General features: G+C 45.3%; 1 protein-coding gene across 1 annotated transcript; it reads left to right on the top strand.

Moving 5' to 3' along the window:
* Positions 1 to 306: 306 nt before the first annotated feature.
* Positions 307 to 19951, top strand: mdfic (MyoD family inhibitor domain containing). The gene is made up of 5 exons (XM_068307453.1): positions 307 to 646; positions 936 to 1085; positions 2673 to 2783; positions 13373 to 13738; positions 17951 to 19951. The coding sequence occupies exons 2-5, from the start codon at positions 998 to 1000 to the stop codon at positions 18202 to 18204; spliced, it is 819 nt and encodes a 272-aa protein (XP_068163554.1). The 5' UTR covers positions 307 to 646; positions 936 to 997; the 3' UTR covers positions 18205 to 19951.
* Positions 19952 to 20461: the final 510 nt, after the last annotated feature.

Here is a 20461-nt window from a genome sequence, read left to right as displayed (position 1 = left end):
TTTGTTTCTTTATTTTACTTATTTTTTATTTTTTTTTAATTTTTTTGCTATTGAACATATTATTATTAAATAAATAAAATGGTTTTATCCTATTCTTTTGGTGAGATTTTATTTTATTTTTTTTTAAATGCAGTGTAGAATAACAAGGAAGGAAGGAGTTGAACTTCTTTCTAACTCCCTTTTCTGGGTGAAACGCGCCATGACGCGCGATCCCGTTAGTTTCACGCTCGTTAAATATAATCGTTAAGTTTCCCCCTAACTTTATTTTTTTGCGGACACAAGTTCAGGGAGGTGTTTGTTCGCGTCTCCGAGTCGCGGGGAGCGCGGAGCGCCTTGACTGGCTGCGCTGCAGGAATCCGGATATGATGAAAACGTTTCGGACGCGACAATAAGCGCAAACACCGCCGCGGAACTCCTGGGGAAGTCGCTCGGATCGTTGTTGATGTGTGTTTCTACATAAAACAACACCTGGATTCACTTTGAAACGGACCAAAAAGTTACTGAAAAACTTTCTGGGGGGGGTTTCCCCGGAGCGTCTCTCCCCCCCCCTCCTCCTCCATTCCTTCTCGGAATCGGTGGAAAGAAGAAGGAAGGAAGGATGGGGATAAATCACTTTTGAAGCGGATTGAGTTGTCATGTTTGGACGGTAGGTTGAGCCGCGTAAACATCTTATCCGCTTCGGTATAAATGTCCCAAACGCGCCGCGTTTTGATAGAGAAGCGGCGGGTGTGCGCACGGCTGGGGCGCACATGGAGAGATTTGCGTGAAAAAGCCAGAGAAGGGAAATTTCCACTAAGTTTTACTGCGCCTCGACGTCACCTTCCTTCTCCTCGGTGTGTGAAAGCTGTGGACTTTCTCAAGTCCACATCCATCCACACGGTGTGGCTTTTTAGCTCCCAGTCTGTGCTGATGGTCACACTGTGGTTCTTCCACAGAGCTGAGGGCTGAGGAAAGGGAGGATCTTCTTGTTGTGTCCCCCAAAAGAGACGATCCTCTCATGTCCAAGGAGACCGTCTGTCCTCCGGAGGGCCCAGAGAGGGGCCCTCCACAAGAGAGGAGCCTCCTCCTGCTGCCGGCGTCTCAAGGTGAGGAATAAAGCAGGTATTTCTTCACTGCATATCAGAGGAAAAGTTCAATCTAACATTGAAATTGTTGCATTTAAAATTGTTGAATGTGTTCAAATTCACTTCATCTGGAAAAAAACAAAAAAACAATTAAAATGTTTGTTTTTTTTAAAAAAAAGTTCTGACCCGTAAACAGTCATCAACGACGACTCTGCGTCGAAAATGAGTTTAAAATTCAATTTCCAGCCCCTCCCGGAAGTAGGGGGCAAAATATATCACCAATGCATATCAGCGTTAATCGTCCATTTTAAAACTGGTCATGTGACCACTCATCCTGCCACTAACCGCGCTCTTGATAAAAAATTTTTTTTTTTTGCATTTTTTGTCCTTAATAAAGTCTGAAGTTACGCCCTGGTGACTATTAACAGCAACGACAGCCAATTATAGTTTTTAATTAACTTTCTAGTTGCCCCCAAGATTATCACATGTAAAGTAAGCTTACCCCACCAACACCCCACCCCCACACACACACACACACATCCTTTTTTCATTTTTCTTCAAACAAACCAATGAACTGTTAACCATCCTATTTATACGGAGCATCATTATGGGCACTGTCAAAAAATAGCAAAGTAGGACAAAGTAAGCAATCACTGGGGCTTCTGGATCGCCGATGGATTTTCTCTGGACCTTCAAAAGGCTCTGGCGGTTAAGACTGGATTTGCCCTCTCGTGGGACTGTGAATGTACTGAGAACAGGCCAATTTATTTCTAACTGCGATCACTAAATAGTGCGATGCATCACGCGGCAGCGGCCGCGCCGCTCAGCCGCCATACATCAGCTCCCAGTTGAGGCAATCTATCTTGGGGCAAAACCGCCGGCTAAAGGGAGAGTCTAGCATCGCAACTAACGCAACGAGGTTTGCTAAACACAATTGGGAGGGTTTTTTTTTTTTTGGTTTTTTTTTGTTGAATCACCTCTTGCCGAGTTGCAAAGAAAGTGTTGAGGAGAACTCGAGGAAAATTCTGGCGCCGAAACGAGCGAATGTCGTCATGGCGGAAGGTTTTATTTGTTGAACAAAGCGGAGACTGTGCGACCAGCAAAACGTCAGCGAGTGGAGAAGCCAGAGGACACGGATTAGAGGGAGATGAGTGAAGCTGTCTCGTGTTTTTTTTGTGTGCAGCTATCAGCCCTGGAGTTTTCTGCCCAAAGGACTCTTTCCAATTTAGATGAATGCAGCCTTTATGGCAGAGAAAAGGAGCTTGGCAGGTAGAGCGAACCCGGGATCACAAGGAGAGAAAATGAGATCCAGAGCTCTGGCAAGGCCTTCACCTGAACCCCCCTCCCAACCCCATCTCCATACACTCCCCCCTCCCTCTCTGAACTGTGTTGTTGGACCGTTTGCCAGCGGTCTCTGCTTATTCTGGCACCCCCGTCTCCTCCAGCAGTCTCCATTTTGGCGGTAGAAGTTGTCGCGTTTCTGCAACAGGCGTTCATTTAGCTCGTGATAGCTTAGCATTAAAGTAAACAAGCCAAGTCGTCCCCGGTTACTGCTTAAAATTAGCATCCGACAGGTTTAACGTTTAACTTTTAATGCTTTAACACTAGACTCCTGCAATGGGGAACCAACCGAACCAACGCCGTCACCCAGGAAGTCGGCCAATGAGGGACAGAATTGCTCAACGGAGGAGCAGCTGAATTGTCGGCAAACCGTAAGAAGTAAGTTTTAACCACCCGGGATAGTCGCACTGGGGGGTATGCTGGTGTTGTTTTGAACAATAACAACCACAATGTGCCGTTTCATTGGTGAGACTGCACTCCGTTGGGCGGTTGCGCATTTTAAAGTGTTTTATTCGACACCCAGAAACATCCTCTTTTTTTTTTTATGAGCGCTCCAGACTGTCAGGACCCGTTGTTATTGTGACAGTGGCGCGGCGTACATGTGAGAGGCGGGGTCAGCTGGCCAACTAAAATATTAGCTGTAGTGTTTCCAATTAAAATAAGATAGCAGCGAGGTCTCTTGGCAAGTCGGCGGCAGCATGCCTGCTCCCTCATTCCGCTATAATGACTGGAACTTGGCTCATTTCTCCAATTTGCTTCTGCTTCCAAGCCTCAAGTAGGGAAATCCTGTTTGTGGGTTTGGACGCACTGATTGCGTCTTTGCTGCAATGTTGTTTTCCAAACATTTACCTATTAGAAAGGACGTGTGTGCTGCAGCTAAAGGCATGTTTCGGTTCTACTCGCTGTCATTCAACTTTCAGAGTAAGACCCAGTAAGACCCAGTTTACTGCAAATGGAAAAGTTTTTTCTTTGCATTTTCAAAATAAAAGTTCACACAGTAGCTTTTTAGAAGGGATCCACGAAGTTCTGGAAAAAAAAAATAGTTGGAAAAAGTTGTAGTGTGCATGCCAGGACAGTAGGTGGCGGTGTGATTGTTCAAAATCAAGAGCACAGAAAAAGATTATAGCAGTTCACGAAATGCACGTGAATAAAACCCAAAAAAGTCTGCAGCACGAACCGAACGGAACCCCAATTAGTCAAAGTCAGCTTTATTGTCAAGTGTACCATATATGCATGACATACAGCACAGATGAAAAAGCAGTCCTCTCAGACCCATGGTTAGCAGGCAGTACAACACAGGCAGTACAACAGACAGTACAACACAGGCAGTACAACAGGTAGTACAACAGGTAGTACAACACAGGCAGCACAACAGGCAGTACAACACAGGCAGCACCACATAGACAGTACAACACAGGCAGTATAACAGGCAGTACAACACAAGCAGTAAGTAGTGTCCGTGACGTGGTGCAGTGTCGTAGTTTTGTTTTGCCTGTTTCGGGCATCGACATCGAAATATTTGCTGTTTGTCACAAATGTCTTCAGATAGGGTGGATTTACTCGATAGAAACCAGCTAAAAGTTTTGTCTGAGTGAGTTTTGTCGTTCTTAAGATGGATAAACGTATTAGCTAAGGCTACTAGCCCCTGATTGGTTCCATCCATTGCTGTAATAGCGATGGTGTTCGACACAACAGGTCTTTTGTTTCAAGGTTTTCCAGAGTGAATGTTTTTTTTTTTGGAATAAAGTTTAATGACCTGCCGCTGGGTTGTTTACTGAATCAGTGACAAGTCGCTATCTAACACACACATGCACACACAGTCACACACGCTGTCAGTTGAAAGGGAATTTTAGTCTTTTACGAAAGCATAAAACAGTCATTTCCAAGACAGCGCCTCAAATTTCACATCGTTTTGTCATTTCCTGTTAGAAAGGCGACATTCCAATGCTTCACCAGGAAACAGGAATTTGTTGTAACTCGAACAGATAATGTCCACTCTGTTTCAGATTTTCTTCTTCACACCCCATGTCCTTGTCTTCCACCCAATCTAGCATTATAGTCATTGCGCCACCTGCTGGCAACAGGAAGTAAGCGCTTTATGACAGTATTAGTTGCACGAGTACATATCACCAATGTGCAGATTCAGTGCTCCCTGCTGCTGTAATTCTAAATCCTATTTGTACATTAAGCACAGAATAAACCGCATAATTCATCATTTTCGACCTATAAAATTATGAACTTTCATAAAGTCACACGATGGGGAAAAACGTTCCGGCGGTTTTCCCGATGGCCGCGGTTACTAATAAAGTACATTCCTGCCCTTCCTCTACGGCTGCCTTCAGTGAACGGATCCTCTGTGGTGCCGCCGTCCTCCAGGGGGGTGGAGGGTGAGTCTTATGTGGGAGGTAGACATTCCTCAAGAGACCGTTCTGGGTTTTCAAGCAGCTGATATCTCCTGCAAACAGGGCCTCGGCTCTCCAGAATAAATTGCTACCACCCAGCGCCACTTTTAGGACTTAAGTCTTTACATTATTCACCGGATTGTCAAATACATCCTTTTTTTTTTTTAAATGCTCCTCTTGTTGATAAAGATGACCTCACTACCTCTCTGGGAACAGGTCTGTTTTTTCTTTCATTTTTTTTTTTTTTTTTTTTATCTCGGTGAAATTCTGTAGTGAGAATGGAAGGTCAAATAACACGACTCCTTCTTTTTTTAAAGAAAGACATTCTTCCGGCCGTTTTGTGAATCTCTGATTGGGCTCTTTAGCGGCACTCCTTCAAAGTTATTACCCGTTGGTGGGATTGACCTTTCGGAAGTGAATTTTTGAACCCTGGTAAAAGCAGTAAAAGGGATTGTTTGAATGGAGATTGTCTCGCATTTGCAAGAAAAAAAAATGCTTGACGGTGCAACAATTAAGACGATCAGCTCTGAAATATTTTTAAACACCTAGTATTTCATACATACTGTATTTAAGACTTTAAAGCCTCTTCTTCTAGGTATAAGTCCTTCTTGGCGATTGTTGTTCTGCAAGATCCATATCTTTATTTTAATCTTAGAGCTCTGTAGAAATAATGCATCTAAAGCGCAGACCTATTATAAACTGAACCATAATTTTCAAGTGATTACTTACCAGTGGGTCATGGAATCAAAAACTGTATAAATAGGGTGAAATGCTAGTGTAGGGGTTGATTAAAATGGCCATTGTAATTCTACCTCTGTTGTAATTATTTTCTCATTGTCTTGCTGCAGATAGATTTCATATGGGAAATTTCAAGTGTGTTAATTTGCATATTTTACCCAATTTGCCTGAGCCAATTCATTGTTAATTTTTTTTTTCATGGAGATATTCAAAATAGTCCACGCAGATGATTAGATAGACCTCAATCCGTGGATTGCAGGCCTCTAAGGGGGTTTGTGTTGCATGTATGGATCATGATTGTGGAGGAAGGATGAATTTTTGACTCTGGTTATAAAGGGAAAGTTTGACTTTATTACATAATCGCCTCATCTCTGTTACCATCATTAGAAACGGCTGGATGAAGGAAAACTCTCGCACGATTGGCCACCATTAATGGCTTCAACGGGTTGCGCTTATTTTGCCACGAGTGCTAAAGACTGGACTCTCACACTCAATCAATCAGCATCTATTGATTAGCAGCAGATCCAAACGTAGCCAAATAAACGATAACCTGTAGGAATCAATTTCATGAATTTGCATTAAAAAACTATTTGAAACCACCGATGGATCCAGCGGCGTATCCGATTGGCTACGACTGCGACTGTTTACCGCTGCCGTGTGCGATGGGGTCGATGGTTTTCTGAGAGACTAAAAAAAAAAAATCATCCAGTTCAAATGAGAGCGGCGGAGGGGGATTACTTCACCTCTAACAGGGTTTTGACTCCAACATTAAGGTTAAAACCCTTTTCTATTACCCAGACCTCTACTGCTGTTGCCCCCCCGCACCTGCCTTGAACCCCTTGAGCTCCTTGCCCCCTTTCGTGTTTGCAGGTTCAGTGCCTCTCCGGTAGGTCATTCTGTCTGACCCCCCCCTGATCACTAGAGGGTGACCAGGGACCAGGGGGGCTATGGCTCCCTTCCAGACTCCCCTCTCCTCCCCCATCCTCCCCTCCATCGTTCAGGCGAGAGCTAAAATCGATCGGGGCATCTCTGTGTTTAAAAAGCCACTCACAGGCAAACGAGCGCTTCTGTCCCGGCGACTGATCTCTCAGCTTAAGGCCCTGATTGGCATCCCGACGGCGGGGGCGCTGACCCACAGCTGTCCCATTAGTGGGGGGTTAATGCTGAGATTGATGCCGAGCAAATAAAGGAACTCAGTGTAAGGGTATTTTGATAGACTTGCCTGCCCCCTCTGACCCAGAGACGGGCCTCTGCTGTAGTTGGACTTTTTAGGGAGCGGTGGCATATTTGCCAGATCCTCTCGCGTGGGCGAGACTCCGCCTGCCGTAGTGTGTGTGTGTGTGTGTGTGTGTGTGTGTGTGTGTGTGTGTGTGACGTCGCATTTCAAACATGTGAGTTTCCTGTGGAACTTCTACTTCAGCGAGGAGATTTTTTTTTAAGCCGGTGGAATATTTGAGTCATTGATTTAACCGAAACTGAAAATACCCCCCCCCCCACACTCCTGTTAACTCTTCCTCTGTTGCTCTGGTTTTGTTTTGAGTCATCAGCGAGGGTGGAGCACATTTTTTTGGGGGGGGGGACTGGCAGGTCTCTCAGGCCTCCTCTGAGTCACCTCATAATTGATCTTCCTAGAAGTTGCGGTCGCTCGCCGTGTAACGTCTAAATCCGTGCAAGATGTGCAGCTTTCTAAAGATACTCTACTCGTTTGCCTATTTTTGTTACGACGCTCTTCCTCCCTTTTTGGATTGGCGGGGAGCAGATGAGGGAGAATAAAAAAGGCGCTTAATGCGGAAACAAGCTCGTGCAAATTTGGCTACTCCCACGGAAGCTAGTTTGCCTAACTTTAAGTGCTCTTCCACGTTCTTATGTTCTGCTACATTAGTGGTGCTCGAATTAGCACCATGCCAAATTCCACACAACAGTGGGGAGACCAGAGTCTTCTGTGGTCAGATATCAGCGTTGGGTTGGGTTGGGGGGGGGTTGGTGTAATGAGTGCGAATGACTTTCCCTCGACATGATTCATGCAGGAGAAAAACGGCATCTCATTGGGAGTTTCGGTGATTTAGATCGCAGTCAGACATATTAATCTGAGAAAATGTTCCATTTTGAAATCAAAGGATAATTGATGACCCCCTCTCTCCGGCGTTCGTGCGCACCTTGGCCGGCCTCGGCGCGGCGCTGAGAGGTTTGTCGTCAAATCAAACTCTTGTCTTTCAAGTTGCCTTCGCGACTGTAAAATGTAATTAAGCAGAACAAGGTCCAAGGGGGTTATTTTTCCACTCAATCAGCAGCGAAATTTGAAATTAGTAAATCCCTGACGCCTTGTTGGGTGGAGGCGGCGCCGGTAAGGAGTAGAGGAGGGGGGTAGTTTCGAAGTAATATTAAGCTCCGTTTTGACGTCTCCCCTCCCCCCACCCAAGAGCAGGTTGGAGGAGACAAATGTGAATGACTGTCACAGACGATTAAAACGAGCTGAATATAAGTCTGTCGCCGCGGGAAACCCAACCGAACGGTACCGAAAGACGGACCGGTCCAGGAACGGGACGGAAAAACCGACCAAAAAAATTTGATGTCTCCCCGTTTAAATGAGATGCTATACGATATTATCAGACCTGACAGGTGAGACCGCTAATGGAGTTCTGTTGTGGGTTCTCACACACACACACACCCACACACACACACACACACACACACACACACACACACACACACACACACACACATGTCACTTCTGCTGATGAGGATCCAATATCAGAGCAGGTAATTTAGCTATCCTCAGCGGTCATCAGCATCCACCACCACCGCCGCCTTCGCTGTCGTCATTGCTTTATCTCGGGTAAATACACAACGCTGTGGCGTGTGTGTGTGTGTGTGTGTGTGTGTGTATGCAAACTGACAGGACCAGGATTGCCATGTGATGTCACATTTAAAAAAAAAAAAAAAACAAACTCGACTGTTGGAACAAGTGACATTTCTGTTAGCTTGCCCCTTCTGTGCAAAGTTTGCTCAACGCCAACGCCGCCCAATCTCTCGCTCGAACGTTCACCCGATTGGCTCTTATTTCTCGCTAAAATCCATCTGCGTTAAATCAATGTTAATGAGTTGTGGTGTGTTTTGTTGTGGAATGATGATCCCAGACTTATTTTTTCTCACTTCATCTATTCCCTCCTTGAAAATGAAGGAAGTCCTTGTCCCGTAGTTTGGAAGGTCAAACGGTAAACGAAGCTTTGATACGCCCAAGGAAATTTTCAATCAGAGCCCTTTTGTAATAACATTCATTCCGCCATCTTCCCTCCCTTTTCTCGCTCTCTCTCTTTCCGGGATAATTCCCCTGGTTTTGCGTCTATAAATATGGACAGGGAAGATGTATAATTTCTAATGAGAAAATATATCCCTTTGGATTGAAAGGCAGGGGCTGTTCCACATGTTTGTTGGGAGGAGAGATGATACCTCAGGCTGTTTTGGCGGAGGGGGGGAGGACGACGGCGGTGGTAAGAGGAGTCTGGCTAGGGCATTGCACATTTACAAATTAGCATTTCAATCATGCAGGTAACACGGGCAGCCGAGCAGAAAATATACATGTTATTTTTTTTTTTATATAATGCAAAGTGGAGAAGATAAACAAGCCAAAGCATTTTTCAGTTTCCTCTTCGCTTCTTCTTCTTCTTCTTCTTCATCTACTTCTTCCAAACCACGTGGTGTTAAATCCGGAGCCCGTGGCATTCTGTAATAACGGCTATTAGGAGATAAATGCAAGATGTGGATTGTGGTGTTTATTTGGGTGACATGACGTGATGTTGGAATAACTGTTCGCTGCCTGTGATGGGCGTTCTAATAAGACTATGCAAACACCTTTCCTCTGTCTTCTCCTTCTTTCTCCTCTGTCTCGGGGGCATTAATATTAAAAAGAGCTTGTGTTTTTCTTCTTCCTCTTCTTCTTCGTCTCCCCCCCCCCGTTTTATCTGCAAAGCGGCAAACGAGAGTCTCCGCTCTGACCCGTTTGACCTCTACGATATATTTTTACGTTCTTTACTATTTTAAAATCCTTGTTTATACGGATCCGTTTCACGTGTGCATATCCCATCATCCTAATTTCCAGGTGACGTGTCGGTGTGTGTGTGTATATATATTTATATATAGACATATATAAATGCTCCTCCTCTTCTTTCTTTTGTCTTTTGGGTGCAACTTCCCGCTCCCTCCTGTAGGACCAATTTTCCGGAGATGTTTATACGCTCTCGGTTTTACATACGGAGCGATCTCCTGCACGGCCCCGGCGCTCTCCAGGCGCTCCCGGTACTCGGTTCCCCCCGTGTGGCGCATCCACTGAAGACTCTGTGACAAATGGCAATTATATTTGTGTGTTCTTCATGAATCCATCAAACACTGGCCTTTTAAAAATGCTCCCCAGATATTTGAGGCTGTCAGCTACTAGTGGCTAGGACCAAATTGGGATGCTGCTTAGACAGTCAAGAACCACTCACCCCCTAGTTTCCCTTGTGATGTGTGTGACAGCGTGTGCAGGGGAGTACCATGTTTTATTCAACTATAAATGTACACTCTCAACAGTTGTTGATGTGCTCCAAATAGGGAGGTTACAAGTCTAATTTGAAGTGTGTGTGTGTGCGACTCTTCCTCCTTAACGCGGCGTTTTAATGCAACCTGTCCGGAACACCTGTCCCGCTTGTCTCCTCAATCTCGCGGCGCGATGTACGTACGAAACTTTGCCCGGTGTTGTTAAAACCGTGTTCCCTGCATCCTGTTTTTTTCATCTACTTGCACATGTCGCGTTTGGTTCTACAATCGGATCGTCTTATCTCGTGAAAATTGGCTCAAGGAAAAGACGAACCTCTGCGAAAAGTTTTCCGATCGTGCAAGAAGGTTGAAATAAGATGCCCTGATGGGATCTTTGTCACGATGGAAGGAGCCATATTGTATGTAATGAGAAATCGTCGTGTTCACTGGTCAAATATGTTATATTATTGTAGATTATAAGGCTGAATCTGCTTTTTTGTAAAAGAGTATAGAACCCAATTTAGAAAAGATACTGCTAAAAGTTCACACATGGTTGTAGTAACATAAAAGTGTGGTAAACAGAATTAAAATACACAATGGGTGAATGAAATAACCAAATAATCAATCTTGAGTGATTAGTGATGACAAGAAAAGAAGGCAGAGCTTCAGCTACCCGTTTCTTTTCGTGCAGTGAAAGTTCCCGTCTTCATGCTTCCTCTCTTTATGTCTTCATTCGTCTCCTGCCGATGTCTGTCACGGCCGTCTTTGACAGGACGGTCATTACCGTGATCAATGATTATGAATATTACTCCTCTGCGTCCATCCGTCTCCGTCGTCCTGTTCATCAGGGTAAAAATAAAGACTGTCCAAAAAAAACCCGGAATCTCGCCTCTCTGCCGACTCCAACGCCAGACTGGCGGCGTGTCGGTTGCCGTTCATGTGACCCTTGTTCTCCACGGTGGTTTCTTAATAACTATATATACTTCAGTAAATTGAAAGGTCTACTTCCTCAAAAGGAAATGTAATTATGGGTTGACTTTGGCTTTCTTGTTCATGAATACTCTATATGTGTGTGACTTTGTTTGTGCGTGGACAAGTCGATGTGGCTAGCTGTTTTTTTTTGTATACATGAGCTGCAATGAATGATTAATTTGTGATGGAGCTGTCATCCCTGAACCGGACAATTCTAGAGGTGGTAGCGTGGGGCCGCTAGTTGTGTGTTTTTGTGCATTTGTGTGTGCAAAACCAGTTCGGACAAGCTAATCATTGGCTAGGGAAAGTGACTTCCTCTTGAACTAGATGAGTGTCAATCAAAGGGTTGGGTACCAACACGCTGTACTGAACACGATCCAGGTTTAACGCAGCCGACGAGCACTGCTGTCAGCAACCTAGTCGACAAAACTGATCAACCGGAGAGACGATGCAGAATTTGTCATATGGCAGTGAAGAAAAAGTCCCGTTTGGTACTGAATCCCTTAAAAAATAAAAGATATTGCATCGTCAATTTTTTATTTTAATTGAAAAGAACTTTATCGACGCGCCCGTCTCCCTGCGTTTCCCACGTTGAGCACAACTCTCTCGGCTTTAGTAATTCTCAGCAAATCTCGCCGCCGTTTCCTAACATAATAATATCGATCACATGGCAAACATTTCAAACCGAGGCGACGTTGGCTGCGGCGACGGTGGGGAAAAGCTCAGAGAGAGATACCGGGAACCTCGTATGTGACAGGTTCACAAAAAGCCAGCGTCGTCAGGCAGACGAGTCGTTTGCCGTTTGCCTACCCCAGGTGAGTTGAGACGGTTGGCGGGAAAAGACAGATTAATGCAGTCAAAAGGGAACGGCAGCCTGTGATACTGTGCATATACAAAATAGCTGCTGTCTGCAACAGTAATGATCTCCTTTCCTCTGAAAGCTCACAGATGGCCTCAACTAGTCTTTCTAAGTGCGTATGTGACAGCCACAGAAAAGTCAGGAGACAGCGACCTGTCTGATAAGAAAGGAGGCGACGGATGTGAGTGAGCAAAGGAGGTGGCAAGAACACCTGCACATTCAGCTCTACTGGGAGTTACTCCAACATTACCTTCCCTCCACTTCAGAGCCATCGTGCATGTGCACGAAGCGCCGGTGCATGGTTAACTTGAGAGTTGGTGAATTATTCATCTCTTTTTAAGTCTGTCTGAGTGAACCGTACTTATTCATTTCCTCCCATCCTACACTTTCTTTATATACTTCGAACAGGAGATGGCATAGTCGCGGAATTCCTGTCGACCCCTGTTGACGTGGGTTCCTTTTTTTTTTTTTTTTGCGAACGCACAAATAAACTCATTTACCAAATTGGATGCAAACGTAATATAGAAGTCGGTAATTTCTCTCCATCCCTGTTTTGCTGTCAACTCACCAACAAGTGCAATTACAGTTAACAAGAGAGTGCTGAAATAAGAGGCCTGGCTTTTTTTTTAAACATCATATCACCATGGGAGAGGTCGGATGTGAATGCGGATGTGAAACAAAGCAATTAAATACAAACGCCGGGTTCTGTCTTCTCCTCATTCGGGCTCCTTTTCATGCTGCTCCGATAAACAAATATAGACTACAGGGATCAGGATTCCGTGCAATTTGAATTAGACAACTGGGTAGCACACGATAGAATTCATTATGCAGTGATTTAAGACCAGGTTGATGGATTTTCCTCTCCAAAAGACAAAAGCCTCACAGCCTGCCTATGACAACCAACGTTTGGGGGGGGGGGGGGGGGGGGGGGGGGGCGAAGACTTGCTAACAAGGAGGCTCGGCAGAGGCTACATCTGTTGTTTCTTCGCTTTTACCCCTGACAGCGTCAACAGGCCAAAATTTTCACTCCTTTTTTTAATAAATGCGATCTGCATTTGTATTCTCCATAACACTTACCAAATCTTTATAATAAAGGAAGCTGAGAACGACGCAACCGTAGCAGGGTTGGACAATGTTGACACAGCGAGCCTTGCTTTTTCATTTTGGTGGTCAAGGTTGTAGAGTTATTTTAATGACTTTTTTTTTAAATTTAAAGTCTTTGAATTTACCTCCCAAAAACCAATCAGGCTAACATTTAATATTTATACCATTGGGAGAAGTTGCCAATGCTTTAAAAAAGTTGCGTTGACCGCCAAACTCCACCACATCCGTCTGTTTCCAGTTTTATGTGATTTTTGTGTATTAGCTGGCTAAGCCTTACCTTCCTCCAACTCCCATTAAAAACCAGTTAAAATAATTGCGCTAAACTAGCTCATAACTCCTTACAAATTAAATCCCCTCCCTTCGTTTTTTCCCTCCAGTTCAACCTCAGCCGGAGTCTCATCCGTCGTCTTCGAACGCCGCCAACGGAGACGCCGCCAAGGACCAGAACGGCTTCCGCCACAACAACGCCGGCGTGCCCGTGCTGAGTAACGGCAATGGAATCCAACCTGGCGCTGTTGGGTCGACACGCACGTGCTCCTGCGGCGCCCTGATTGGCACGGGCGAGACGGGCGGCAGGAAGTCATCGGCGCCGATGGCGACGGAGCAGCCCGGGAAGCAGCCACCGATGCCCGTGTCGCAAAGAGTGCAGCGGAAACTGAAGTCTAGCTTGTCGGTCAACAGTGACAGCAGCCGACGCAGCAAATGCAGTTCCAACGGGTCGCAGAAGCCGCCGTTACCGGAGGGTGAGTGTCGACACGCGAGGCGGTAATCCAGACGACCATACATGTCTAACACGCTTGCTTGCATATTTGTTTTCATCTTCTGTTGCTTATGCACCCAATACTTTTGCAATCTCTGCAAGGCATGCTAGTCGTTCTGTAAAACCTCACATTTTATGTCAAAAATTTGAAATTAACAAGTTAAAGCAGTTTAAAAAGTATAAAAATTTCAGCATTTAATCCAAAATTCAAACAAAAAAATGTACATTCTATACCCTTGAGCTATATTTTGGAGGAAAATGCAAATATAAAACCTAACTCGATCAAAATGAGGACAAAGGCACAGTCGAAAGTCATTTTCCCCGGTCTTCAGAGGTGCCGCTGAAATGTCTTCTCGATATCGATAATAAATTCTTACCTTCTCTCACCTTTTAATGACCAGAGTGCATGACCTCTCATATTTATCACCCCCGTCAAGCAAATGACATCCTGACTCACCCCCGTGGACTTTATTTTCTTTAACAACAAGTCAAAGAGTCCGTTCGCCATGCAGGGTAGCCGTCATTTTGTCAGGTGCAATGCCGATGTGAGTCCATTAATGAAGGTGGTCCACTGGTCCTTTTCCATTGGGGGAGATAGGTGTGACCGTCTAACGAGGACTGAGAGCGCGGGGTGCCTATTAAAAAACGTGACCAGCTATCTTCGGGCCCGGCACGGCCCCTCACACCTCTACGGGCCCCTTTCTGGCTCTCCCTGCATCCCGTCAGCACCACCCTGGCCTTCATTAACAGGACTCCGTCGTGTCCCATCCCTCCACCCATGCCTGAGGTCGTGAACATAGTTGTATTCCCTCCGTGTTCCGTAGCCATACATAGAAAGTACCTTGGTTCAAGCATGTCACGTTCAAGTTGAAGGCCTGAGATATGATCACAAAGTACAGGTTTGATTGGACTCTAGTTGCTTAAGCGGTCACTCCTTCATTGTCTGGTCTGGAATTTTAGACTCAGTTTGATCTGGATTTAAAATCTTGCGAAACTTCCTCCCAATCCCAACACCTCGTCTTTAGTCTTGACAAAAAGAGGCAGTGTTGATCTCAATCAAAATGAACCGTTTGTTCACAGTGTTGAGCGCGTAATTGGACGGAGCTATGAGATCTGAATGTGAAGGTGTGGGAGACGCAGACCACTTAGATGACAACAACAGGAAGTAGGAATGCGAGGAAAAGTAGGAAAACGTAGGAAAAACCTGATCCTGCTGCACATAAAGTCATTTTATCGTGTTAAAAAAATTCCGTCCTTCAAATCTGAGAAGTTGTCAGTCAAGATACATTTCCAGGACTGAAGAGGTGAAAAACTCTGAAATATGTTAAGCTTGAGCATTCACAACTGTCAGGTTGAGACATGAGTATAAATAAAGGAAAAACAGGGGGCAGACGAGTGTCTGCTTGATGATGCCTTACTCGGAATTTTCAGCGCTTCCACAAAGCGCCTCTCGGGTGAGAGGTTAGACGAGTCTGCCGGAGACACCCCAGCCTCCTGGACGTGTTTCTAACATCGTAATTGCTAAAGAACCGAAGAAGAGAGGCGGCGCTGCTCCAATGAAACAACAGCAGCTCAACAAGTCTGTGCCCCGACTCGCGTGTTGCTTATTTGCGGATGCGAGCGCTCTCAGAATAAATATGTTCGCTCTCGACTGTTTATTTCCCTCCGGAAAAAGGAGCCAAGATGTGAGTGTTTACATGGATTAACATAATCTGTTTGCCTGTGAAATTAGCCCCCTAAACAGCCCCCTGAACACAGGAAATAAAAGGCATAAGCTAGCGCTAGCTGTAACTCTGGGGGGGACCCTGCGCTCTCCGGGTTTCTTGGCACGTGTTGTTGGCGCCGGAGCCAATCCCCGATAACACCGCAGCTTCTGGGGAGTGATTTGCCACGCTGCCTTTGTTTAACGCGGCGGATTGTCTCATCTGTTGTCATCTCGGTTGTGTTTATTTTGTTGTTTCATTAGTTGAGCGTAATCAGTTTAACCCTTCGAAGGTGATAAGAATTTACCAACAAGACCGACCTAAGCTGGAAACCTCAATGTTTGTCTTTTTGTGTGTTTGCGTAGCTGCATCCCCTCCAGCTTTTGCTTTGCTCATCAGTCATGGATTAAGTGTGTGTGGTCGATCTCCCGTATCCCGCCCACATCCGCCGCCGTCTTTACCCGTGTTGCTCCTTTCTGTGCATTCCCACAGTCGCCCAGGGTTTTCCTGATCAATCTCTCTCTTTCTTTATCTTTGCAAGTTTGAATGTTTTGCTTTGAGGCCCATCCGGCTTGTTTTTTTGTGTCACGCCGCTTCCCCCTTTTTCATTTCTATCCTTGATGTTAGCTTTCCAGATGTCTCAGACCATTTCCTTGGAGGCGCCGCTCGCTGACATTAAACAGGATCGTCGTCCAGCGTCCGCCGTAGAGTCTGTCCGTTGCTTGGTTTCTCTCGGAGACTCTGTCCGCCCATCCGTCTGCCTCGCTTTCTGTTTTCATGGAGATGCGCCTCGAGTCCGGCTCTCATGTGTACACTACACGACCCCCACCATCACCTCCCTTCCCTCCTTCGTTCCGGCTTCTCTAAGATCCAGGCTAATCGCTGGTGTTGAATTATACATCCAAGTGAATAGCTGAGATGGCTAGCCGCTGCTCAATGTTTGTATCCCATTCACAGCCGGCTGGAACATTCTGAACGTTTTCACGCCTATAAAACCCAACGGGTCCCTTAAAGTCGGGATATTTGTGCGCAAAAAACTGTGTCCGGGGCAACGGGCATTGTTCTCCTTGGCATTTTTCAATGCTGAGAAGACTGTACAAAATGCCACCAAGGGTAATTTACAGCATCTGCATGTCAGATATTTGGTAATGAAGGGTTTATTCTCATGCATCTTCCGTCCCTGACCCCCCAGATAAGGATAATAAGATGCATTCAAACTTCAGGCACCTTTTTCTCACACTCGTTTCATGTCTCGGCTATCTTGTTTGTATCACAGTCGGCTAACTGCTTCTGGTCAGCGTTGCAGCCCCACCCCCCCACCCCCGAGCGCTTCAGCTAAAAAAAAAAAAACGGAATAAAAAAAAAAAACTTTGATTAATCAAACATGAGCATCCAGCGCTCCACAGCTTGCTTTCCCCATGCCGTCCTCCACGCTCTCCTTCTTTTTTTCTCCTCACTTTTTTCCTCTAACCCAATCAGTAACACACTCTTCTGACAGCTCAAGATGGGCTGATGAAAGTTATGCAAATGCGTCCTGTTTGTAATGCTATTTTTCTGCATACATCCACATCATGTCTGCTTTAACACACCAAAGCAGCGGCGCCGGGACTCAGTTCAGAAACCAGACAGCTGCACGCAGTGTGTGCATGTGTGTGTGTGTGTGTGTGTGTGTGTGTGCCAGGTGCACTTACTGCACGATAGTTGGCGTGATTTAGTGACTCGGATGCAACTACACAAGCTTTCCGTGTGCATCCGGCTTCGTTTACGACAAGATAAATTGCATACATTTATCCTTTATTAGCAGAGGCATCTCTTCTTGTGTTCTTCCCTCTTTTAACCCGCTCATTCTAAATTTAAATACGGCCGGCTTCAGCTTTTATTACATGACAGATGGGTTCAGATTAATGAAGTAATTGTGTGTATTTTTTTTTTATATATAAAGCTTGGGTGTCACTTTGCAGTATGACAACATTTAAATATAAGTTCCTTAGGAAAAATGTAATTCCTTTCTCTTAACATATTCGACACCGAAGCGACTAATTTACTGATTTATGACAGGTAAGGGGCGTGTTGGTAATTTCAAGCGGATTTCTTTATTGCAGCAAAACAACAATCCAGTGTTTTTCTTCCCCAAAGAGGGTCTGTGAGAAGGTTAAATGTTGATCAGAGGTGTGAGCGTCGCCGGCATCAATCCACCTATTTACCGGGGAGAGATTCTTTGACCTCGCTAATCATCTTTGCGTGGTCAAACTGACGTTTTGCATGATAATGACACAATTATTTAACAGTCCTTTAATCAGAGCTGCAGGAGAGTACTTCATTGCTTTGAATTTCTCTCTTTTCGCCGTGTCCTTGCTCGCTTCCTAAGTTGCTTGCATTCCTCCATCAAACCACCTTTAAATCGTATATATCTGTGTTTTATTCCATCTTTTTTTGCCCCCGATTGATTTTATTCGTTTTTGCAACCTCCCGGTCCGGTTTTTCCCGCCCAGACTGCTGCGTCCACTGCATCCTGGCTTGCCTGTTCTGCGAGTTCCTGACGCTGTGCAACATGGTGGCGACTCAGGCCTCGTGCGGCGCCTGCACCTCGGAGGCGTGCTGCTGCTGCTGCTGCGGCGCCGACGACCTGGGCGACGACTGCAACTGCCCCTGCGACATGGACTGCGGCATCATGGACGCCTGCTGCGAGTCGTCGGACTGCCTGGAAATCTGCATGGAGTGCTGCGGAATCTGCTTCCCCACATAGGGGGAGGGCGAGCATCTCTCGTTTTCCTAAAAAACGTGTCGTTCCGGGTCTTCAGGGATAACTGGATGTCGGACGGAGGGATGGAAGGAAATTGCTGTCGTTTTGAATTCAGCAGAAGACAGGAAACAAGTGTGTGTGCATGTGTGTGTGTGTGTGTGTGTGTGAGAAATGATTGACATATGGTGAGGTTGAGTAAAACATGCTTTGAAACATGTATTTTTGACACTGGGCTTCTCCATCAAAAGCAGCTCAGGAGGGGCTGGAAGTAACTCCACATATACGAGCATGTCCCTCAAATAATTATAAATATTAATAATTAATAAAATAGCTTTGGGTTCACTCAGTATTCTATTCTTTGTGTAAAAAATATAACAGTAAAGATTTAAATGTAACATCAGGAATGCTGTTTAATTTTAGGCCCGGTTCACACATTAGCCGCGGCGCTACATGCTATTATATACATGCAGATGTGGCTAAATTTGCTAACAAAGTTACAGACGAGTATATGCATTAAAACAAAAATCATTCACACACACACACACACACAAAGAACAAACTGCTAACTGTTAAGCTAACGCTGCACGCAAACTTGCAGATCCCTTGCAGACTAGAAAATCAGGGAAGGTCACGCATCGACCGATCGGAGTGTAAAAGGTTTATGTGACGCGTTCCGAGTCGCATTCGCTTACATTCACACATATCTACTGTAGAACCGTTCAAAACTGGTGAAATACTGAAGGTGAATCGAGAACGCCGCGGAATTTACCCGATAAAACCGACGGTTTTTACCTTATTTCTTTCATTTTTTTTTTTAACCAAACCTGCACAAAAATGCTTGTAAATATTTGCAAAAATCTAACAGTATTTGAAATTTACTGGAAAATTAAGTGCATATTTACACGTTTCTATCCTGAACAGAACTATTGTCGCTGTTCGTCTAGCGTTCGCCATCAACAATGAGGCTTTGTTGCATGTGAGTGTGTGTGTGTGGTACAAATCTTTTCCTGTGATGCTGTTATTACATGCACACACACACACGGTGTGAACGGGTGTGCACGAGGAGCGTGATAAGGATTTTTTTTTAAAAGGGGTGACCCTTGTCGCCGCGTAATCCGCTTTTGGGGTATCAAACCGACTCACAATACAAGAAAAGGAATGACATGAAGTGTCATGAAATGGTAAACTAGTGCAGGGCAAAGTACCCCCCCACCCCTTTTAATTCTGTGCATCTTCAGATGAATTTGTAGTGAATCACCGACGGGAGTCATCCCCCCCCCCACCCACCCACCGTCTGGGAGATCCGCTTTGATGCTGTTGTGAGAAATGATGCTTTAATTCTAGGCCCTCATTAGCGGCGCGTGCTAAACGCTAACAGAGGCTCAGATAATGTGCTGTCACGTGTGTCCGGTATTAACGGCGCCGCCGTCATCCCGTCTGAGGGACGCCGGACAGCAGATAATGTGCAGAAAAAGCAAAAACCTCATTTTCACGTTTTTGAAGCGCCGGGAGTGTAGAGAGAACACTTTCTAGAGATAATGTGAAGACTTCATCCAAACAGAACCATAGAAATATGTAGCACGTGTAGCCGTCGTTGCTTTTATTATTATACTGTTATGTGTGTTTTTACATTTTTTTATATATTTTTTTTAAATTTCCTGTCTTACACTTGATTCCGTGCTCGTTTTCATCTCATCATATCGGAAACTTCTGTTTATTTCCAAATCTCAAAGAGAACGGATTTGTAAAAAAAAATAAAAAATAAAAATATTATCAAAAAAATACTATTATTGTTTGGTATGTTTTTATCACGCCATGCTTTTAACAGGAAGTTCCCAGGTAGGACAGGAAGGCGGAGTTGCTCCCCCTGGCTCCGCCTCCTTCCTCACCTGGCAACAGCGCCAGTGTTAACGCGGTGGTGGGGGGACCTCCTGCTGGCTGGAACAGCGGTCTGACCTTCAGCCGACACCACCCTCTGCTCACCCCTCAATTAACCTCCACGTCGCCCCCCCTGCTGGGAGAGGAGAGCCGACTCCCCCCCCCCACCACCACCTCCACCATCACGACCCATTTCTTTTAAATTCTATAATTTCTTTTTATCATTTTCTGCGTGGATTCACCCTCAGCCCCTCGGAAATTACCGCCTTATTTCACTGATGCGTTGGGGAAAATACCGCCGTCCAGAAAGTCTCTAATCAGGCAGGAGTCGTCCTCCTTCATCCTCCCTTCCTTTCACTTTTCTTTCCATCAGGAGGACGTT

This window comes from Antennarius striatus, chromosome 22 (assembly GCF_040054535.1).
Source record: "Antennarius striatus isolate MH-2024 chromosome 22, ASM4005453v1, whole genome shotgun sequence".
NCBI lineage: Eukaryota > Metazoa > Chordata > Actinopteri > Lophiiformes > Antennariidae > Antennarius > Antennarius striatus.
This window is presented reverse-complemented; position numbering and strand designations above follow the sequence as displayed.

Excerpts from the sequence above, each read along its gene's own strand:
- mdfic (XM_068307453.1), top strand. The coding sequence starts at position 998 with ATGTCCAAGGAGACCGTCTGTCCTCCGGAGGGCCCAGAGAGGGGCCCT. Across the intron at positions 2,784-13,372 it reads TTGTCGGCAAACCGTAAGAA|TTCAACCTCAGCCGGAGTCT; the intron begins GTAAGTTTTAAC and ends TTTTCCCTCCAG. Across the intron at positions 13,739-17,950 it reads GAAGCCGCCGTTACCGGAGG|ACTGCTGCGTCCACTGCATC; the intron begins GTGAGTGTCGAC and ends TTTCCCGCCCAG.